This window comes from Rhinolophus sinicus, chromosome 14, assembly GCF_057876585.1.
Source record: "Rhinolophus sinicus isolate RSI-liver-muscle chromosome 14, RSI-T2T, whole genome shotgun sequence".
NCBI lineage: Eukaryota > Metazoa > Chordata > Mammalia > Chiroptera > Rhinolophidae > Rhinolophus > Rhinolophus sinicus.
In genome coordinates, this window is record NC_142514.1 from 13,946,678 (window position 1) to 13,969,376 (window position 22,699).

The 22,699-nt window shown below is 54.7% G+C and overlaps 1 protein-coding gene across 4 annotated transcripts in view; it reads right to left on the bottom strand.

The window, feature by feature from the left end:
• KIF17 (kinesin family member 17) overlaps window positions 1-22,223 on the bottom strand; it is a 42,605-nt gene extending 20,382 nt beyond the window's left edge. Inside the window, exons 1-7 of one of the 4 annotated variants that reach the window (XM_088790321.1) lie at window positions 21,640-22,223; window positions 16,267-16,413; window positions 15,236-15,337; window positions 9,683-9,872; window positions 7,506-7,958; window positions 4,233-4,342; window positions 467-614 (exon numbers count right to left, since the gene is read on the bottom strand). In XM_088790321.1, the coding sequence (XP_088646447.1) occupies window positions 467-614; window positions 4,233-4,342; window positions 7,506-7,958; window positions 9,683-9,872; window positions 15,236-15,337; window positions 16,267-16,413; window positions 21,640-21,870 (1,381 nt within the window). In that variant the 5' untranslated portion in view covers window positions 21,871-22,223. The remainder of the gene's footprint in view (window positions 1-466; window positions 615-4,232; window positions 4,343-7,505; window positions 7,959-9,682; window positions 9,873-15,235; window positions 15,338-16,266; window positions 16,414-21,639) is intronic. The other 3 variants (XM_088790322.1, XM_088790324.1, XM_088790323.1) reach the window with 3 other exon arrangements.
• Window positions 22,224-22,699: the final 476 nt, after the last annotated feature.

Consider the following 22,699-nt stretch of genomic DNA (forward strand, 5'->3'; position numbering starts at 1 on the left):
AGAATGTCAAAAAGAAGACAAAAACTTCTAGGAAGTTTAAAGTTCTCGCTAATGATTCAATGCTTATTATGGGATGTGGTTGCTTTGGTAACAAGTGGACTCAAAAGTGAGAGGAGACTGTAGAAAATGCGGAAACTCGGGGAAGAGACTTAGCCATGAAACGTGGGGATACGTCACAACCCTAAGCTGGCCTAGGGCTGGGGCCCAGCCTGTGGCCAAGGCGTCATGACGCAGTGCTGTGTGTAAGAACACTGGCTCTAGGTTCAAATCCTGACTCCACTTTGCCAGCTGTGTGACCAGGGGCGAATTACTTACCCTCTCTGTGACTCAATTTTTTATAAAATGAGAGTAATGGTGGTACCTACATCGCTGGGCTGCAGTGAGGAGTAAATAGAACTGCTCCTGGTACATCGAAAGTGCTCTATACACGTCAGTGAGTAAAACGAGGAAGAAAGCAGGCGCCCACCTGTCTCCTTGCGCAGGCTCTCCTCCAGCGTGGACAGCTTCACGTCGTAGGAGTTGCGCATGGCAGTGATGTCCTCCTCCAGCCGGGCCCTGGACTCCTGCTCTGCCTCATAGTCCGCCCTCAGCCGGGCCAGGCGCTCCTCATACTCCTGCAGAGGTGGAGGGGGGCGGGGGGGGCGGGGGGAGCACACGGCGGGACAGTATTTTATCCCCATGTCAAAACATAGCTTTCAGTATTCCTTTCTTGTCATTCAAACAAGGCAGAAAATACAAATAAGCCAAAACAGAATTAAAATTACCTACATGACACTGGGATAATGGCTGGCGAAGACCCTTTTGAACTTTTCTCTATGCATTTTTAACAGGTTAATAATATATGTATTTGTAGTTTATTTTTTCCACACAGCAATACATCATGAACACCTTTCTGCATCAACAAATATGGTTTAACCCAACGGTCCTCAGCCCGGTCCTTCCACTCTCGCTCTCTGCAACCCTCCACCCCACCCCCCCATTTCTGCCTGGTACCTCACAGAGAGCACGGACACGGATACCGCCAGACGTGAACTTCCTCGCCTTCCCAGTCCCACATCTTCCCGTCCACCCACAGCCCTGCCCGAAAGCTCTGCGTCCTCTTGTGACAGTGGACGAACCATCTGAAGCTGAGCCATCCCCCTCAATGACTTTGCTCTTTCAATCCCCAGCTTCCTCCTCCACCACACTTTTCCCTCAGTTCTAGACAGTTCCCAGCTGTGTACGAAACATGCTCTATTACTTCCAATATTAAAAGCAATAAAACTTCGTTGGCCCCACATGCACCTCCAGCTACAATGCCCAGTACCTCACAAGTGCTCATAAAATGCTTGTTGATGATTGAATGGGGAGCTGAAGTGCAAACACAGACCCCTGAGTCCTGCTCGGTACTTGTTACACAACCCAACAATGAGACCCCCTTCATGTTCCTCTTTACCACAGCAAGAAAGGGGCGTTTATACTCAGGCTCAGAGAGCTAAGACAACCTGTACAAGGTCACAGAGCCCATAAGAACTGGACTTTCGGAATGTAAAAGCGGGGGGCCAGCCCGGTGGCTCAGGCGGTTAGAGCTCCATGCTCCTAACTCTGAAGGCTGTCGGTTCGATTCCCACATGGGCCAGTGGGCTCTCAACCACAGGGTTGCCAGTTCAATTCCTCTGCCACTGAGCTCCCAGATGGCTCAGTTGGTTGGAGCGCATCCTCTCAACCACAGGGTTGCCGGGTTGACTCCCGCAAGGGATGGTGGGCTGTGCGCCCTGCAACTAGCAACTAGCAACTAGCAACGGCAACTGACCTGGAGCTGAGCTGTGCCCTCCACAACTAGGATTGAAAGGACAACTTGACTTGGAAAAAAGTTCTGGAAGTACACACTGTTCCCCAATAAAGTCCTGTTCCCTTTCCCCAATAAAATCTTTTTAAAAAGCTGGATGGACCCTAGGAATCTTCTAGTCCAAATCCCACCCATACGGCTGGGAGACTGAAGCCCAGAGCCACGCCTCCAGCTCACAGCTGAGCTGACTCCTGTGCCGGCACCCTCTCCACTACACACGGGGACCACCTCCCTTCTCCTCAGCATCCTGACTGGTTCTGGAATGGAAAGGAAAGTACAGTTCCAGGCACACAGTAGGTGATCAATAAATGTGAGTCGCTAAGTGAAAACAAATGGGAGGGACGGAGGGAAGATAGACACTCTCAACTCTTCCTCCAAGTGTGGCTCAGAGAAGAAACCCCAGGGTCAGAAAACAAACCTCAGGCTGCAGTGCTCAGATGCAGTGTCCACTGGGTTGCCCCATGAGGAGGAGGCAGGCGACCCCCGACCCCAGGGCAGAAGGACCCACCAGACTGAAACGCGTCTCTTCTCCCTGGTGACCTCTAGGGGGCGGGGGCGCCCTGCTTATTCAACAGCCAAGGTACCTGCCCACCCAACCAGTCAGTCTTCTCTGGGGGAGGAAGCTTTCATCCCAGTCCCTGGCCAGCCCTTTCCATCCAGTACCATTTTGTGACCGATGTCCACCTGTTGCTACATGATTCCAAAACCCACGCTGAACCCCCAAAGTGTGACTTCTCTCATTCTGTGGGCTTGGGGTCGGCCATCACCAAAGCCCCCTCCTCCTAACACTTCCCCAGGAGTTAGACCCAGGGTTCTAGAGATGGACCTGATACCCAACCCTGCCCCAGGAGCTCCCAGACCGCAGAGGAAAAGACAGAGTGAGCAGCTGAGCTCCCAGGACCTTCACAGGAGCCAGGACCGGTCCACCCGGGGCCCACAGCTGAGCCTCTCTGAGCATTACAGCCTCTGCCTGTCATGATCAGCATCTGGAGACTCTTAGGTCAATCTCTCCCAGCCCTCTAGCCCACAGAACTGAGACCCCCCCCACCCCGCCCCCAGGCCTTACTGGGTCTACGCCCCCAGAGGCTGGGCCCTAGGCTCCCACAGCCTGACTCACACCTCTGGGGACCTCAGGGCTGAGTCCACCTGAGGTCATAGTTGAGTGGCAAAGGCCCAGCAGCAGACAGTCCCTGTAGAGCTGCCCCTGCTGCCATTTGGTTCTCCAGCAGGAAAATGCCAGGGCCCTAAAGACCAAATGTCAAACCTCCCATATACTTGGGTCTCAGAATGTGGCACTTAAAAGACAGGAACCTCTGGAAACCAACAGAGCCTGGAGTTGGGGACAGAGCCTAAGCCGGGAGTTAGGAGGCTATGCTGTGTCTGGCTGTACAAGTGCCCTCTGAGGATCAGCTCCGCACCTGTCAATCAGGGTGTTACCTGCCATGCTGGTTGCCAGGGGTGCTGGGGGGCCCACATGTGGGAGGAGGACCCAGGTGTGGGGACAGAGCCAGGAGAGCAGTTTCCAGGCTCTCGGCCTCACGTGGAAAGGTGCTGGCTCAGGTAGGAAATGTCCATCAACTGTGATTGGATGGCCATCAGCTGTGGCTAGTTGGCCGTCAGCTGTAACCAGTGAGCCACTGGCCACTAATATAACTGCTATGGCTACACTAGCAGCAAATGGGGGCTAGAAAGCAGATGGTGGCTGGCAAGGGCGTAGTGTGGATTGTGGATCGTGTGGCTCCTGCTTCCTGTGTCTCCAACCCAGCCGCCAGCGAGAATATAGTGACTCCCCTACCTATGGCTCCATGGGTATTCCTTTTTGACCTCACCATGTCCTGTGTGCTTATGTGGGGAGCGGCAGGTGAGACCCCACATGACACCCTGCGTGACACCAGGGGACAGCTTTTTCTGGGAGGCCAACATTCCACTTATCCACTGGTCAAATGGGCACGGGGGGTTCCACTGCCAACCCTGGCTACCCTGCTCTCAGCCCAGCCTTGTTGGCACCTGCTGAGGGGACCAACTCCTCCTACTCTGACCTCCTTGCCTTGGCACAAGCCATTCCCACTACCAGGACTGCCTTCTCCGCCTCCATCAATCCACAGCCACCCCTTCCTACAATACTGAGGAGACAGCGCTCCTGCAGATGCCCCCATGCCCCTTTCTGTTCTCCCACTAATATGAAATGTACTAGCCTCTGGAGTTTCCTAAGTCCCAGCTCTGACTCTCCCTAGCTGTGTGACTTTGGGCAAGTCATGGCACCTCTCTGAGCCTTTCTAAGTTCCAAAAGAGAGACTGTAGTACCACCCCCAGTGTGATGGTGGGATTGACACGACATCCTTCTGGAGATGCTCTCCTGACAGGCCCCCCGGCCCGCCATTCTCCCACCTGCTCCCACTCTCACCTCCCGGATCAGCTGCTTCTCAGCCTCAGTGTCAGGCTGGATCTCAGGTGGGGGCAACGGCTTCCCCTCCATTTGCACAGGGTTTAGGGGCACCTGACTGGACAGCAGGGCTGAAAGGAAAACAGGAATGAGATGCAGTGAGCAAGGTGCACACGGTTTGCAGGAACTGAGCCTAAATTTGTAAAGACAACCGCGTGCTCATTCAGAAGGACTTCCAAGTATTGAACTCATTTGAAGCACGTCGCTCTGTAAATGCTCATTTATTCAGTCACTCAAGAAATATTTCTTGAGCACTGCATGTTCTCGGCACTGGGGATGTGGCATTGAACAAAAGAGACACCCACAAGTTAAGTTTTCAACTGGGGAAGGAGGGCAAACAAAATAAATAAGCAAAACACATGACATGTTACGAGGTGATACATTCTAAGGAGAGAAAGAAAGCAGAGAGGGAGCTCAGGAGTGAGAATGGGGGGAAGAGGTACGATTTAAATAGTGTGGTCAGGGAGGTACTCTTAGACAAGGTAAGAGGCAAGCAGTGATCTGAAGGGAGAGACACAGACAGGCCAGCAGAGATCCTGGGGACACACAGAAGGGAGCCATGAGTGCGGAGGGGAGCGGTCGGCAGGATCTGGACGGTCCCAGGAACAGCCAGGAGGCCAGCGAACAGAGTGAGGGAAGGAGGAACAGTGTGTGAGAAGAGGAGGTGGGAGGGGGACCGGGGCCAGGTGCTGGGGACCTTGCAGGCCAGGGTGGGGGCCTGAGCTTTGACTCTGTTACACTGGCCATTGCAGGGTTTGTGCAGGGCAGTGAAAAGACTTGTATTTGAACAGGATTTCCCTGGCTGCTGTGTGGGAAAAATACTGAGGGGTCCAGGGCAGACGGCAGGAGACCTGCTGGGGCCTCTGCAGTAATTCAGATGAGAGATACTAGTGGCTCAGGCCAAGGGGACGGCAGTGGGAGGATCCTGGACATTTTAAAGGTAGAGACAGCAGGCTCTACGGCTGGGCTAGACATGGGTTTGAGCTTTCGAGAAGCAAAGGGTGACCACAGGGCTCCTGGCTTGACCACCTGGAAGGAGAAAGGTGCCGTCAGTTGGGTGGGGATAGCTGCAAGACAAGCAGGTGTGGGGAAGATCACGAACTCCACGTCGGACATGTTAAGTTTACAGGCAGCTGGATATTCAGTCTGGAATTCGGAGGACATTCTGCATCAATCATTTTTATATATTTCCTATATTTTATGAGGCTTTGACATCATGGGAGACTGGCTGGCCAGAGAGAGACCGTCCGTCCCAGGGCCAGCTAATTCCTAGAGAGAGTAAACACCTTGTCGGTGAGCCCACCTTTCGTATACAAACGTACCAACTTCGAGTCCATACCTGCAACCCCTTCTCTATCTAACCACACACCAAGCCATTATTTCCTCTGCCCAAAAGCACCCCAGGGTCAGCACCGGATAAGTAGGGGCAGACGCTATGCCCCAAGCCCACTGGAATTATTCAGCGCTCAACTTCCTCCTGCCCTGCCATGCCTTTCCCACAGAAACCCCAAAAAGGCTCTGGCTCAGGTGGCCCCTCACCGGCCTCTGCTCCCCTGCCCGACACTGCTTTCCCCTATGGTCCTTAATTGCATGCGCGCCTCTCGTGTCTAGGACAATTGTGAGGAACATGAAACTTTTCTTTGAATGGCACTGACCCCTCTGTGCCACCATTCAGTCCTGGACACAAATGACACTGCCAGGCTGGCGGCCCACAGGTGAGAGCCATGAGCATAGAGATGGTGTTTAAAGCCATGAGACCAGATGAATCCGCCTAAGGAGTGAATAGAGAGAGAGGAGAGGAGACAGGACCCCCCTGGGACAGCAGGTGAGGGAGAGGGGAGGACTCATGCGAGGGGCGGAGAATCAGGGCAGAGCGTGTGCAAGAAGCAAGGCTTTCAAGGTGAAGGGCGGGGATCAGCTGAGTGAATTGATGCTAGGAGGGCAGGGTGAGGTCTGCCTGAGGACAGATCACCGGGTAGAACCACAGGAGGTCATCCTTGACAGGGTGGACTCGGGGGCCTGGGGGCACAGGGTGTGCCTGGACTAGGGACAAGAGAGTAGGAGGAGAGAAACTGGGGCCAGTGAAAACAGACAAATGTTTCAAGTTTTGCCGTAAGGGGAAGAGAGAAATATTCCAGTAACCAGAGAACTGGGGCTGAGAGGGCTATGGCTGATGGGAGGTGTCATAGGGAGGGAACGCATGGAGCTTTGAGGCAGACACACCTGGTTTCAGGCCCAACTGTAAAGCATCATGTGCTGTCTAATGAGCCTTATGTGCTAAGCCCACACATGCGTTACCTATGTAGTCCTCCCAGGAGCCTGACTGACCACACCCCACCCCCAGTTGGACTTGGACACCCCTTTCTGCCCTGCAGTGCCTGTAAAGCTCTCTCCCCGAACACATGTGGTCTACTGGAGTGTCCTCCTCCTCCCGGGAGACGAGGGGCCCATGAGGCAGAGCCTGGATCAGATTCATCGCTATCCTCAGTGCTCAGCACAGGTCCATACACAGAAGGGGTGCTCAGTGAACGATGGATGGATGGATGGATGGATGGATGGATGGATGGATGGATGGATGGATGGACAGACAGATGAGTAGGTGAATGCATGTGTGAATAGAATGGATGGATAGAGAAGAATGTAGGTGGGGAGGCAGATGAATGGACAGATGGACTCGGGCTCTGTTGTGCTCTCTTCCCCAAGGGTTTCTCAGATACAGAAAACCTTGGAGTCCCTTAGTGGCAAAGACCTTGAAGGCGAATGTTCCAGGTGTGGATTTCTACCTGCCAGATGACAGCCAGATGCCTGGGCGTGAGAGCTGCCATCACCAAGTGCCTAATTGGGAGCCGAGGTGGGACGTGGAGGAGTGAGTCACCCAGCTACTAAGCTGCAGCATCACGATGCCGCCACAGAGAGAGCAGGCAGACAAGGGGATGGCGTGTGTGCAGCCCGGAAGCAGGGAGCAGGCGACAGAGCCCATGGCTGGTGGGACAGGCCAGACAGATGGGCCTCTTCCTGGGGCATCGGCAAGCAGACACCCTCTGAGCTGTCACCAACCAGGGGTCTCCCTGCTCCCTGACTCTTCCAAAGCTATGCTCCCACGAAGTTGAGAGGACATAGGGCGTTGCCTCCATGTCTCTCAGACGGGAAGCCGGAGGCTGGCAGATCAAGGGAGAGAGCCTTTCTCTTGGGCCCCCTGACCCTTCCTGCCACGTCCGCCCCGCGCCACCCCACCTGACAGGTTGTGGGGGCTCATCTGCTGGGCCAGAATCGCCTTGAGCTTCTTGATCTCTTCCTGGTACTCGCGCAAGAGGGCATCCTTAGGGTCCTCATTGATGCGTGGCTTGTTCTTGATGTTCTTGGCTCGGCTGGCATAGCGCAGCGTGCTGAGTGTCTCGTCGTAGTTGTTGTCAGCAGGCGACAGGCAGGCCACCATCAGCGTCTTGGTGTTGCCGCCCAGCGAGTCCTGCAGCAGCCGTGTCAGCTTAGAGTCCCGGTAAGGAATGTGTTTGCAGCGCCCATCCACCAGGGCCGAGATGACATTGCCCAACGCCGACAGCGACAGGTTGATCTTGGTGGCCTCCTTTAGCCGCTCCCCCGTGGCACCCGTCTTGGACTGCCGCTCGCTGCCTGCCAGGTCCACCAGGTTCAGCTTGCCTGCCCGGAGGTGGTCCTTGCCCCGCTCATCTGCAGACAGACCAGTAGAGGGGTGAGGGTTTTTAGGTGACCCCCACCTCCAACAGTAACGAGGACGGTTAGCTATCATGCTCACCACCCACCGAGGGTTTCATTTCAGCCATACAGGAGCCCCTTGAAGGAGGTGCTATTACTGTGCCCATCTTACAGATGAGGAAACTGAGGCTCAGAAAGAGCACTTAATTTGCCCAAGGCCCAAGTGGTAAAGCCGAGATCAGACCCCAGGGCAGTCTGACTCCAGGCAGCAGGGCCTGGAAAATAGAGACTATTTTCTGAGTGCAGCAGGATTTCTTACAGCCATCACAACAGCTCCTAGAGATCTTCTGTGAGGCCACAGGTGGGGGTGGGGGGATGTGACTGGGTCACTAGGGAGTTATCCTTTAATGCAAAAAACATCAGCTTTGGAGACTCTTGGACCTGGTTCCCATCCCAGTCCTGCCTCCTACTTGCTGTGTGACCTTGGAAGGACCATGGACCTCTCTGATCTTCAAGTCGCATGTCAACAAAATGAGACTAACAATAGCTCCCCACTAGGGTTGGTTGTTGGGAGGAGTAAAGCAAACTGACAGCACATTTTTACAGGGTTTGTACAGGGCCTGGCACAGAGCAGGTGTTTGTTTCCTCTGAGAACAAGCCCAGTTCTGCAGTGACTGAGCTATGCTAGCAAGGCAGACCCTGAGTGCCCAGGATGACAGGAGGCTGGGCACCCCGATTGGTAGCAGGGGCTCAGAGCACAGGTTTTGGAGACACAGACCTGGCGATTCAATCTTGATTCCATCCCTTGGTAGTGAAACCTCGGGAAATAACTTCATTTGTCTCTGAGCCTTAGCCTTTCTCTCAGTAAAATGGGAATCAAAGACCCACCCTGAAGGGTTGTTGTAAGGATTACGCCGATAGCACATGTGGAAAGAGCCGGGGTTGTGCTTGGCATATAGCAAGTGCTCATGAAATGACAGCTTGCTGCTCCCAATACTGTCGATAATTCTTCTTGTCTCTAGACGACACCATAAATGGTCCCAAATGAGATGAAGCAGGGGGGTAGGGGCTTCCTCCGTAGTTTCCTGCTGGTTGAAACCAGAATTGACCTGGTTTTGCCCATAAGCTCAGGAAGCTGAAGTAAATAGAGTTCAGCCTGGTACCCAGTAGAGGCTTGGACATAGGAAGTGCTTGATTCTTCGGGCTATTACAGAAGGAGGGACCTGGAACTGCCCTTTGGAAAGCTCTTTGTAGAAGGTACCAGAAGCCTTAGACAGGTTCCTGCCCTGCTCCAGGAGGTCCACTCCAGAGAACCTGGTCTGAGGAAATGACTCAAAGCCTAGAAAGTTTCATGCACAAAGATGTCCACGATGGCATTATTTACACTGGAAAACTGGAAACTCCTGTCACACCCTGCGGAGGACTGGTTAGAAGGGGGCCACGAGTCATGCAGCCACCACCCACCGTCATGGGCGCTAATGCGTCCAGTTGCACGGCACACCATAAGTGCTCAGTGGTCGCTACCAATATTGTGACTGCCGTCATTGATGCTGCTTATCCTGGAAACATGGGTTCCAGCGCAGGGAGGGTCCCCTTGTGTTCCCTCCGAGCCCTTTGAGCATCCTTCCCAGTTTCAGACGGGGCCCTCGAGGCTCCGAGAGGTGAAGTGTCCTGGCTGCTCAGAGCAGAACCCGGCTCAGGTCGTCCGGCTCCCCTCCAGCCCGCCCGGCCCCACGTACCCACCGCACAGATCTCAATGCTGATGGTGAAGATGGAGTGGGAGCGCGAGGACTCCTTGTTCATCAGGGTGTAGCCGACCGAGCGGTTCTTCCAGCCCGTCTCCATGATGCGCTCGCACTGGGCCACGCTGTGCACCGTGTGCATGGAGAGCCCCTTCACGTGCACTCCCTTCTCCGGGTGCTCTTTCAGCTGTGGGGAGGGAGGACAGGTCAAGGATCCCTGAGGGAAGGGCCCAATCAGATCACCTCTGCCCTCCTGCACAGCAGGCTGGCACCTCAAATACCCTATTAGGCAGAGGGTTTGGTCCAGGTGAAGCCATCCTCAAACATACCCCTGCCTCTTACCTGTTGTGGGACCTTGGGCCAAGTGACTTGACCTCTGAGCCTCAGTTTCCACAGCTGTAAAATGGGTATGAGATACCTATCTCCTAAGGAGATGGTAAAGATTTCACAAACTGAGGCCCATACGTTGCTTGGCACGGTGCCTGGCACATGGCAAGTGCTCCATAAATGCCAGCTGCCGTTCTCCCTGTTGTTAGTGCTCTAATATTATTGTGAAGATGGTTTTTAGTCTGGGAGCTTTAGCTCCTAAGGGCTCTGAGTGCTCCTTCTTTTGCCTTTCTGTCACAGCTCCAGGGCAACAGGAACATTCCCAGTCCCTTGGATTATGGCCTGTGAAGGGCCATTTGCTGCCCAGAACTCCCGTTGGCCCACAGCTCAAGCAGGCCCTCAGCACGATGGCAGTGAGTGAATTAATTTATCTGATTGCTCCCTGCTCGCTCGCCAGGCAGCCAAGCTGTTTTGTTGCTGACACAGAGCTGTGAAACGCAGTATTTGTCAAGTGTGAGAAGAAATAAAACTACTCTGGCAGGAGCAGAGTGAATTAGGACAAAAGTCACCTGTGTGCTGGTCTGAGCCACAGAAGGCTCAGATGCTTTGCCCCGGGCAGCTTCTGGGTCCCAGGTGGGGTTGGGCCCCTACTGCACAAGCCGGTACCTGCCCATCTGCAGAAGTGTGGAGAAACAGCCAGAGCCAGCCTGAAGGACTGGGCGTCACGGTCTAGATAAACAAGCAAGGCCCAGAGGGTGAAGTGACTTGCTGAAGGTCACACAGCTGTTAGTGGCAGGGCAGCAATGGCGTCACAGACAGTGGAATTGTCCAGAGACAGAACTTGGAAAGAGGTTGGAGCCTCTGACAGCAATGGAATCTTGAAATAACAAAGGGCTGACCTTGACCTGAGAGGTGGCTGTGAGGACAGAGCACAAAGGACAGAAACAGGGGACCCTGCAAACAGAGCTTGGTATGAAGCCAGCCTAGGATACCCGAGCAGTGACTGTAGCTTCATTCATGCCCACCTGTGAGCCGAGAGCTGCCTGTTTTGATCACGGCCGCGCTCGCAGGAAGAACCTAGACGTTTGCCTGGCACATAGTAGGCCCAGGTGAGTGAGCAGCTGCTCCCAGCTTCAGGAAGAATGCAGTTCCTATTTAGTCAGACAGGCCTGGGAGAGAAACCTGGATCTGTCACTTGCTAGTGGGGGAAGTCAATTTGCCTCTCCCAGCTTTGGTTTTGATAATACATCCAGTTTCTACATGGCTATGATGAAGATTCAGAAGAGAATGGAACTAATAAACAGTTCTGCAGTACTTGGCTGGGGCTCGGTGAACACAAGTCAAGAAGAGGATGAGGATGGTTTGTCTCTCCCGAGCAGAAAAGAGGGCAGGGAGGCAACTCCTCAATTAGGGGTCTCCCACGCACCCCATGTTTAGACCCAGGAAGGCTTGCCCCCCACCTTGTGATCTCCCGCTCCCTCTGTACCTCCCCCATTATTCCTTTCCCCACCCATCACCAGGCTGGGGAGGACGGAGTGAGTGACAGCCACCAGCCATCCTTTCTTGGTAGCTGCTCCTCCGGCTGCAAGGCCACCTGGTCGCCATGGCAACCAGCAGGGATGCACAGGCATGACACATCTGCCACTGGCCCAGAGCCAGGAAACACCCCCACGGAGGAAGGGGTCCCAACACTCTGCTGGACCCAACTGGAGAGGCCCGGGAGGGCCCACCTCCCCTGCCCAGTACTGGGTTGGGTTCCATGATCATTCGTGGTGGTTGGGGGAGGATGTGTAACTCTGCTTCCCAAAATCTCTTGCTGGCCCTAGCTGATCTAATAACCCCTAATTACCAGAATGATCAGGCCCTGCGTTGTGCTGCGGAGCCTGGCCACCAAGGTTCAAATCTGGTCTCTACCCTATGCCTTTAGGCTGGTCTTACCCAGGAGCACTGAGCCTCAGTTTCCCCATCTGCAATAGGATAAGAACAGCATCTCCTCCTAAGGCTGTTGTGAGGTGTACAGGGAAACCTATCTGCACCTCCTCTGGGAGGCATCAGCTCAAAAGATCGGTGTACCCCTGGGGGGTGTCATGGAGCACATCTGTCACTGGCAGCCCCCCAGGCTGCCTGGCTCACCAAGCCTGAGGCCCATGGCCCAGCTGGGACAAGTGCATGTAGCTGCCAGCACTTGGCCTTTCTAGGGGCCAGGGTATTGAGGAAGGAGACGAGGACACCCTGCTGTCCCAGGGTGCGTTGGCAGGGGACCCTTATGCTGAAGGCTGGCCTTTCAGAGCTGACATGTGGGAGCAATTCCCTGTGTCTTTCTCCTCTCCCCATTTTCCTGTCTGGGGGCTGAACTATGATTCAGCTGCTCCAGCTCCAGCATAGAGAAAACAGTAGAAAGACTCCAGGTGGGCGGCTGGAAGTTCCTGCATAGAAAGGGCAAAGCACTGCTGTGTTTGGGAGAAGCTGAGAAGGAGAGAGTTGGGGTGGGTCCTGGTCTGGATGGGGACAGGGAGGAACTGAGGGAGGGCGTTCACACCCATGTGGACCTACTGTAGCACGTGGCCTGGCACTTAGGGCGTTCACACCCATGTGGACCTACTGCAGCACGTGGCCTGGCACTTAGGGCGTTCACACCCATGTGGACCTACTGCAGCACGTGGCCTGGCACTTAGGGCGTTCACACCCATGTGGACCTACTGCAGCACGTGGCCTGGCACTTAGGGAGTTCACACCCATGTGGACCTACTGCAGCACGTGGCCTGGCACTTAGGGCGTTCACACCCCTGTGGACCTACTGCAGCACGTGGCCTGGCACTTAGGGAGTTCACACCCATGTGGACCTACTGCAGCACGTGGCCTGGCACTTAGGGCGTTCACACCCATGTGGACCTACTGTAGCACGTGGCCTGGCACTTAGGGTGTTCACACCCATGTGGACCTACTACAGCACGTGGCCTGGCACTTAGGGCATTTACACCCATGTGAACCTACTGCAGCACGTGGCCTGGCACTTAGGGCGTTCACACCCCTGTGGACCTACTGCAGCATGTGGCCTGGCACTTAGGGCGTTCACACCCATGTGGACCTACTGCAGCACGTGGCCTGGCACTCAGCATCCTCAAGTTCTTCCCAGTAAGTCTCTATTGAATGAATGAATCAACAAATGGATGTCCCTCCCTCAACTGAAACTGCATTTCTGGCTTCTTACTGCCCCAGGAGTTTCCTAGATTGCTGACCCCTAAAAATACTGGGAGGAAAAGCACCTGAACTTGATCTCACAAATTCTGGTACAACAGCTTAGTAATTTGCTGTGTGACCTTGACCGAGTCCCATCCTCTCCTTGGGACTCAGTTTCCTTATCTGTACCAGGAAAGGGTTGGACTAGAAGCTTTGTAAGGGTCTTTTCAGATCAAATTGTTAAGGATTTCCCCCACGATCTGACCAGTACAAACAAGTCTTTCAAGACCGCTGCTCCCTGAGGTCAGATTTGAAGCCAGGGCAAGTGGGGGGTTCGGGGGCAAGCAGAAGCTCTGGAGGTGAGCAGAGAAACAGCCCTGCCCCCACATGGGTGGGGGTGGGGTGGGAACCAGGTGGTTCCAGCATGCTGTCCAATCTAGAGGATGGAAGCGGGGGACCACAGGATTGGGAGGCGTCAGCAGCAGCCCCTTTGCCTGGTTCTGTCCCCTCCCCATGGCTGTCAAGGCCTGTGCCGTGGGGAGATTTAAGCACTTTGGGTCATGGAAAATGTCCAACCCTGCCTCTGTGGCTTCCTAGCCCAGTGACCTCAGGCAAGTCACCTCCTCTCTCCCAGCCTAGTTTCCTCCCCTGTAAAATGGGAATCCCTATAGCAACCTTCCAGGGTTCCTGCTCATTAATGACTGACACGCCCCCAACTCCAGCATTCTGACTCTGAAGGAGGTGGGCCCACGCCCCAGTGGTTGTGGACCTCTTGGCCCCGCACTGGTTGCTTGGTCAGATAAGAAGCACCAGAGTTGGGGGGCAGCCACCAGCACCTCCCCCCACTGGTCTCTCCTCCTGGGACCTGACCAGGCCCACCCAGCATTTAAAGAGTTCCGGAGAGGACACATATTCAAGGCCTGACACTCAGGTGAAGGCCCAAGGGTCCCAGCCCTGGGTCCAGCCTTGCCACCAACCATCCAGGCCGGCTAGGTTACTTCACCTCACTGGGCTCCCCAAAGCATCAACCAAGTTCTGTCTATCTCGATAGAGCCCCCAGAGCAGCTAATTCTGATTCACTGTGGTGACAAATGATGTTCTTTCATTCTGATTCGAGCCTTTTAGGAGACGGAGGGCACTTTACGAAACGTGTGTGATGTTTAGGGACCCACTGAGCCTCCTAACTTGTTCTGTACTGAGCTGCCCAGCAGTCCTAACTCCTTCCCCCACGGGTCCCACTGTGCAACCCCAGTCCTACCCATGGTCCTTTCTCGGAATCCCAAGGGCATGAAACAGCTCGCACATCAAACCCTTGCTACACACCAGCGCTCTGCTAAGCAGTTCATCCTCGTTACCCTCTTCAATCCTCACAACCACCTTATGAGGTTAGCGTGTCGGTCCCTGGGCCTGCCCGCACCAGACCGCTTTCAAAGGGAACAAGGTCCCAGAAGCTGAACCCCGCAGCAGCCATAACGTGGGGTTCTGAGATTCAGCACCTTGAAGTCAGACAGACCTGGGTTCAAATTCAGATTCGGCCACTTACTGCTGTGTGAAACCTGGGCAAGTTAATTTTCCTCTCTAAACCTCCCTTTCCAGGTCAATAAATTGGGGACAATAATATCTACCTAATGAGTATTAAACGGGATATTGTGCCTGAAGCAGGCAGTAAGTGCTCAATCAATGACAATTATTACGTTCTTTTTGGCTTGAAGGCCCTTAGAGATTTTCAAAGAAATTTTTTAGACGTAGAACCCTGCTTTAAATGATATCTATTACAAAACTCCATCTATTTCAACAGAGATAGGTGACATTACCCCAGGTAAGGTCCAGCCCTGCCTCGTGTGGTGGACGTACGCCCATTAACCCCTCCCCTGTGTCATGGACTCAGAATACTCCAAACTTCAAGTTCAGAAGTCCCCACCTTAGTCTGACCTAGCACCTGTGCCCTCAGGATACCGTCCCTATATTTCTGAGGGAGCACCACCTGATACCAACCTCCCTCCTCCCCCAGCTCCCACCTGCCTGTGCCAGTTCTGTACCCACCTCCAGCTTCTGCTTGGTGTCAGCCCCCAGCAGGTCACGGACGTCTTCATTGTAGATCTCCAGGTAGGAGGCCCGGACCAGGAACTTGGTGTTCTCCGCACACTGCAGGGAGCGGGCAGAGAGAGCAAAGATACCTGAGCACCTGCTGCCAGACCTCATGGTGACATCACGGCAGGAGGGGGGACATCAAGGGAAGAGGAGCCCCCACCATGCCCTGCCTGCCTGCCTGGCAAGCTCTCCCCTCCTCTCCAGCTCAGTGGGCCCTCAGGCTTCGCCAAGTTGCATAATTCTCATATCGCTATTGTCTAATGCTCTAATTCTACAAGCCTCAAAGGAAAGGAAATGGGAGAGGCGTCCCCTTGTTCCTATAGAGAAACCAAAGCCACAGGGAAGGCCTGGACCAAGCACGGCCCCGGGCTGATCGCTGTGTCTCTGGCAGCTCTCTCTCCTGTGGGTCACCAGGTGAGTCCTGGGGGTCAGATACAGTGGGCTCTGCAGCTGGCCCTGGTCCCAATCCCCATTTGCCAGATGCAGGAATCTCTGCACGGCTACAAATGGTCACCAGCAGCCTGGACACTGGGATGACTGGTCTTGACCTGGCCCATAGGGGCTGCAAGTCTCAGCTTCCCCATCTCGAAAATGGGGATGATAATTACCTCCTGGGTTAGAGTGGGGGTTCAGTGGGATAATATAGGGCTTTGCACAAGGCTGGGTCTGTAGCAACCGCGCAATGAAAAGGGAAGCTGTGATTGTTACATTTCTCAGGCCAGTGCTCGGGGTTATTGTATCCATGCGAAACACTAAATGAAATGTTAAACCCAGGAACGGCAGGAGGAAAACATGGAGCTGCTGGTAGCACTGTCTCCGTTTTGAGTTCTCCCGTCACCCTGTCGGAAACCAGAGCCTGCCTCTGCTTATCTGTGCCGAGTCGCCACACGCTCTGATTGTTTCCCATGGTCGTTCGTGGTAACGCCTGGGCAGCCCCAGGCCCCAAGCACCAGCCCGGCCCCTTCCCTCCATGAGGCCCATACCTGGACGCTCTCAAAAATGTGCTCGAAGGCCCTGGGGATGACGCCTCTCTGTGAGGGTGGGTCCAGCAGGCCCTGCATGGTGAAGGACTTCCCGCTGCCCGTCTGGCCGTAGGCAAAGATGGTGCCATTGTAGCCCTCAGTGACGCCCTGCATGGGAGGACCAAACGCCAGTGCTCGTGTGGCCCCGCATAGCCGGGCGCAAGGTCAGACCCCGGTCTGCGTGGCTGCCTCCTAACTCGCAGCCTCAGGGCCCCTCCTGGGTCTCCCACCACGATGTCCCTCAGCTAAAGGTGGGCAGGCAGAGACGAATAAGGCACAGCTCTGTCCTCAAGGAGTTCACTGCCCGGCGGGGGAGGAGACCTGTCCCCACGTGTGGTTAAGAGCTTGTGCCAGGGAGTCTAGTCTCCACCCTTTACTGCCTGTGCCCTCGGGGCTGTTCTTACCCAGGCACATTCAGCCTCACTGTCCTCCTCCGAAATAAAGGGTCAGAACAGCACCTCGTGAGGTTTACATGAGAATTACTGCATGCACTGGCACAGGGGTGCTCACTAAAAGTCTGCCCGTACAAGGCAAGTGGAGGCATGCGTAACGTCAGCAGTCAGGCAGCGGGTGCGGCGAGGGACTACAGAGAGGGGAACACAGAACCGTGTGGGAAGAACCAGGCACAGTGTCCTGGGTGCGTAGAGCTGGGGGACTAAAGGGTGGCTTGGATTTTGACAGGTGACAGAAGAGGAAGGCATTCCAGGCTGAGGGGACAGCTTGAGCAGAGATGCAGAGAGGTGAGAGGCTGAGAGCAGGTGGAGCTGGGGCAAGGGGGGTGGAAGGTGAAGTGGGGAAGGAAGGTAGGAGGCAAACCGGGCGGCATCCTAGTCATTCTCCTTCACTGATGCATTTCCTCACTTCCACGGTACTGACTATTTCCTGTACTGGGCACTGTGCTCTAGCTGGGGACAGAGCGATGAACAAGGCGGACACCCAAGTCCCTACCCTCATAGGTGAGGTCACTCATTTAGAACTTAGCCTGGTGGAGGGGGAATCAGTGTTAGAATGTGAGCCCAGAAGCCGCTCCCAGGCCGCAAGGGCCCCCCGCCGGCATCTACGCCCGGTTCTACTGCAAAGACCCCTTCTGTAAAACGACATGGGCTCCGGATCCCAGGGCCGGAGAGTGAATAAGACAAGCCAGGATTCACAGCTCCTCTGAGGGACACGCTTTGTTTGCGTGGGCACCTCTCCCTGTCCGTCCGGGGAAACCCTGACCGCCATGTGGGTTCCTACAGCTCATCAGAGCACCATGAACTGCACACAGGGAAGGTCCCCTACAGTGGGGGAGAGGCAGTGGCAGAGCCATCACCCAACCAGAAGCCACGGCTGTGCTCCTCAGAGCTGGGTGCACATGAAATCCTAAGACAAACACGGTGCAGCGTGTTATTCAATGTCACTGAAACCCAGAGAAGAGATTCTATGTAAAAATAAGTATTGCTGGACAGTCCAAGAGCGTAGCCACCAGCCACAGCAGAAATGGGCCTGGTGGAACTGAGAAACTGGATTTATTTTAATTTACACTTAAAAACTGAAGCAGCGTAAAATATCTTTCCATTAAACACAACTTTATTTTTGGGGATTCATTTCATTTTTAAGCATCGACACTTTGGCATCTGAGCTGAGATGTGCTATACGTGTAAAATACAGACCCAATTTCAAAGACTTCGTATGAAGAATGTAAAACAGTCTCACTAATAGTTATTATATAATGGTAATATCTATTATGTTTTACTGAAATGATAATATTTTGGATATAATGCATTAAATAAAATGTATTAAATTAATTTTCCTTGTCACCTTTTACTTTTAAAATGTGACTCCTAGAAAAATTTAAATTACACACATGGCTCACGTTATACGTGTACTGGAAAACACTGCTCTAGAGCCACTGGTCACATGTTGTTATTTAAATTTAAAATTAAATAAAATTAAATTTCAGTTCCGCAGTAGCACTAGCCTCATTTCAAACGCTCGCTTGCCGCATATGGCTAGTGGGTACTTAATTGGACAGCCCAAATATCAGAACATTTCACAATCGCAGGAAGCTCTACAGAACAGAACAGTGCTGCTCTGGAGTGAATTAGAAAACAATGTGACATGCATTTTTAAGGCAAAACATCACATTTCAAAAAAGTTTCACCCATCAACTTATACCTCCAAACCCACCAGGGACAAGCTCACTCAATTTCAGTCACTCTGTACGTCTGCCTGGGGCTGCCACATCCCCGGGATCTGTATTTACTAAATGATTTTCATGAAATCAGCTGTCATTTGACTCTCTTTTTAACCTGGTCTCATCCTCAGCCATAATTCCCGTGAAACTGCCTTACAGGTTGCATGTGCTAAATATTTTTTTCTGCTTCACATTAAACACATAACTACTGAAACTGAAATAAAAGGCATCTATCGTAGATTGCCCCAGGTCCCTTTCTGTCCTCTCCGAAATGAACAGCTCCATGTCCCACCCAGGGGCCAAATTCTATGGCTCCTATTGCATCCATGTCTCTGGAAACCAGGCCCACTGTCCTCAGTCTGGATGTGACAGAAGCCATGGTGCCTGGCCCCTGGGTGGGTCATCAGAAGTCACTTGAAGGCCATGGATGTGAAGGGGGGAGTAAGTGCAGATGGCAAAGCCACCAGCTGGGAAAGAGCCCGGTACCAGGCAGTGTGGTGGGGAGGAGCTCATGTTAGCTGAAAGGTGGGTCTGGGGTGGAGACTCAAAGATGTCACCTAGGGACAGAGGAGATCAGGAACAGAGCCTAGATGCAAGGGGTGGAGAGGAAAAGGAAAGGAAAGGGCAGAAAGGGGCAGTCAGAAGTCCTGGGGTCCCTGGGCAACAGGACCGGAAAGGAAGGTCCCTGGGCAGGAGTCCCCCGGAGGTGGTCAGAGCCCTGGGAGCCATGTCAGAGCACAGTAGGGCAGACACACAGCCACCAGGCTCTCACGGTGCAGCCACCCCTGGCTCGGAGCCACGTGAGTCGTGCTTTGCATATGATTTGCTTACTGCTCACTTAGTGGCAGGCAGCAGGATGGAGCAGGGGTCCCCAGCACTGTGTTGGGAATTGAAACCGCCCCTACCTTGTTCAGTAATGCTCCAGGCCTGAGTTTCCCCATCAGGAATGATGACTCCAGCTCTATACATCCAGTCTTGTAAAAATCAAATGCTGGTCTCTACCTGGAAGGCCCCTTCCTCCACCTTTTTGCCTGCCAACTCCTCTCATCCTCAGGTCTCAGCTTAGACTCCACCACCTCCAGGAAGCTCTCCCTGCCTTCCCCTCCCTTTCCATTCCCTCCAAAATTCAGGTTTGCTAGCCTTCTCTATGCTGCCAAATACCCTAGGCTTCTTCTGCCATTCATCACTCTGGATCATAGCTAATAGCTTAGCTACTTCTCCACCTGACCATGAGTTCACTAACGGCAGAGATAGTGCATACTTTAGGGCAGCACTCCCCATGCCTAAAATGGGGCCTGGTGTGGAGATGCTATATGTTAGATGAATGAATGAATGAGTGAATGGAGAACATGTGTGGTGTTGAGTTTGAGGCTCTATGGGAAGTCGAGAGCCAGGTGTCTGGCAGAAAATCACAAGTGGCAGAACTCAGGATCGAAGGGGGAGCTGGAGGAGAGATCTGATGTAACCACTGTGTCCTTAGTATTTCCCCCTCTGGGTGGGGCTTCCTGGGGACACTGATAAGTAAGGGAGGCTCGCTCAGCGGGTTACTTCCAGGATGAGGAGTGGACCCCTGAGCAAGGCTGAGGCCCTGGAGGAGGCAAGGCCAAAGATGAACGTGATCTTGGAACCTTCAAATCTTGGAGGGGCCGATCCTGAACAAGGGAGCAGAAGTGTCCTGTGGAGCTGAGGGACAAGGCCAGGGCAAGTGGCTGAAAGCTTCAGGGAGGCTGACTCTGACTCACCACGTAGAACGGCCTTTTAGGAGCCAAGAAGGGGAAGTGGACTAGGTTCCTTCAGGAAGAATGAGTTCCTGCCACTGGATAGACAGTCAAGGACCCGAGGCAGGGGTGGGGGTGGACAGGACGCACCCTCAGGTCCCTTCCAGTCTGGGAAGAAAAGCCTGACCATCCCAGAGCCTGGGCTCACCCCCTGGGGAGAGCTGCCCTCATCCCACCAGCATCATCTCCAGTCGGGTTCTGAGCACTGGGAGCTCTGGGCTTCACAACACTTCAGCCCTCTCCAGGGTTTTGACTGAGTTTGGAAAAAGAAACGGGACGGCCAAAGTTGGTGTTCTGGGGACAATTAAATGGCCTGACAGCCAAAACATAAAAGGTCCCATGGTCAAATCTATTGTGGCAACACTGTTAAGTCACACTGGTTTTTTTAACTGCAGGGCTCCCCAGAGCCTCAGGTACCCTCACATACCCTGTGCAGCTTCAAGTGAGAGAGGCTGTATGCAGCATCTCCCTAACTTTTCTTTTTTGCCTGGAACAACTTGTGACATCTCACTTAACAAGAGATTTGTGGGACAGCTGGGGAGACCTTGGTAGAAAGAAAAGAGCCCTTGCCCAGCAGACAGCAGGCACAGCTCCAGCCCCACCTCTGCCAGAGACTCACTGTGGGAGCTTGGCTGGTCTCCACCCTCTGGGCCTCAGTCTCCCCATCTGTGAAATTGAGTGCCTTCTTGCTATGAAGCTCAGATGAGCTACCTAGTGTGCGAGAGCTCTGGGAAGCAAACGCCCTGTAAAGGGTGAGAAGCTGTTGCTGCCTCCCTGTTCCCCAGCGGTTGAAGAGAAGTTAGACCAAAGGTAAAGGGTTTCCATTCCACCAAGGCCAGGCCCGTGGCCTTCTCTCTGCAGAAGCGGGGAACTGGGGAGATGTCTCCCCCAACATGGGCTTATACAGGCCAGCGCCTCTCAGGAAGACGGAGGAGGATGAGGGAGAGGGTTCTGAATACTGAGGGGAGACGCAGAGGCCATGCCTGGGAGGAGGAAAAGGAGAAGACCTGGGGTTCTTGGGAGAGGAGGAGAAAGGTGGGGGGGGGGGGGAGTGGCTGGAGCTGTCAGAGAAGTCCCGAAGCTCTGGAATGAGGGTGGAGGGCAAGTGGTCTTGGGGTCTTCTGGGAGAGGGGCTGAAAGGGACAGTGTGAGGGCAGCCTTGACACGGGGCTGTGGAGACCGGGACACAGATGTAGTGGGTGGGTCCCTGCTGACTCCTGCGTGGACAAGTCTTCGGAACCACCTGCTGGTGTCCACCTGCGCCCCTCCAGAAGGGCCTTTCCGCCTGGCTAGGGGGCAGTGCTGACCCTTAGGTCCTCTCAGGGTGGCCCCAACTCCTGCCCAGCCAGTCCTCAGACGCAGCCTCCGCGAAGCCCTCACCTCCACCAGCGGGTAGGCGATCTCGTTGTAGATCTGCTCAGTGAAGTGGTCCATGTAGTAGGCGCCATCGAAGGTGAACTGCTTGGGGGGCTCGTCGGCGGCGCTCGGGTTCTGGATGAAGCACTGGCCGCGCGCGGAGTCCACCGTCACCACCGGCCGGCAGTTCAGCTCCCGCTCCCGCTGGTTCATGGGGCGGCAGCGCACCACCACCTTCACCGACTCCGAGGCCATGGCGCCAAGGAAGGGGTTCCCCGGGCACCGTCGGACGTGGACACCGCGGCCGAGACACACAACAGCGGGGCGGGGGACCCCCGGCCGCTTGGACCAGGAGGCGGGTCCAGCGCTGGACGCCGGGGGCGGGGCTTTGCGGCAAGGGCGGGGCTGCGACGGGGGGACAGGATTCCTCGGGGGGAGCCCCGAGAGGAAGAAAGAGGCGGCGGGGGAGTCGCAGGACCGGAGCCGGGCCTGCCGCCTCCTCCCGCGCCCGGGCTCGGCCGTCCCTCAGGCCCGGCCCCCGCCGGGTAAGTGAGGGATCTGAGCTGCAGGCGCAGCCGCAGGAGCCGAGTCCCCGACCCGCCCCAGCTGCCCGCTCGCACGCACGCCGTCGCGGCGTTCGCGGTTGCTAGGCAACGCCCGTGGCGTCACAGGTGGCAGCTCCTGGGACTTCTGTGAGTTCTCTGTCGGGCCGCAGGGAGTGTGGCGCAGGAGGTCCCCTGGCTAGAGGCCTGCACGCGTGGGCTCCCTTCACGGAAGACTCGCACTGGCTTTGCTGGAGCGTCTGCCTGTTCCGTGCCAGGTGTTTAACGCCCATTCTCTTCTCTAATACTCACAGCCCCGGTTCAGAGAGGTTAAGCAACTTGTCCAAGGTTGCCCAGCTTAGACTGGAAGGCCAGGCTTCACTCCACCTCGGAGAGGGATAGAAGAGGAGGGGCCTCACGCTGGGCTTAGAGACCCACTAAGAAAGGCAACAAGGACCTTGCTAGCCTTTCTTCACATCCCGGTACTGACTCAGGAAAGCAGCCCCAGAACATGTCACAGTCCCTGGGACAGGGCAAAGCTT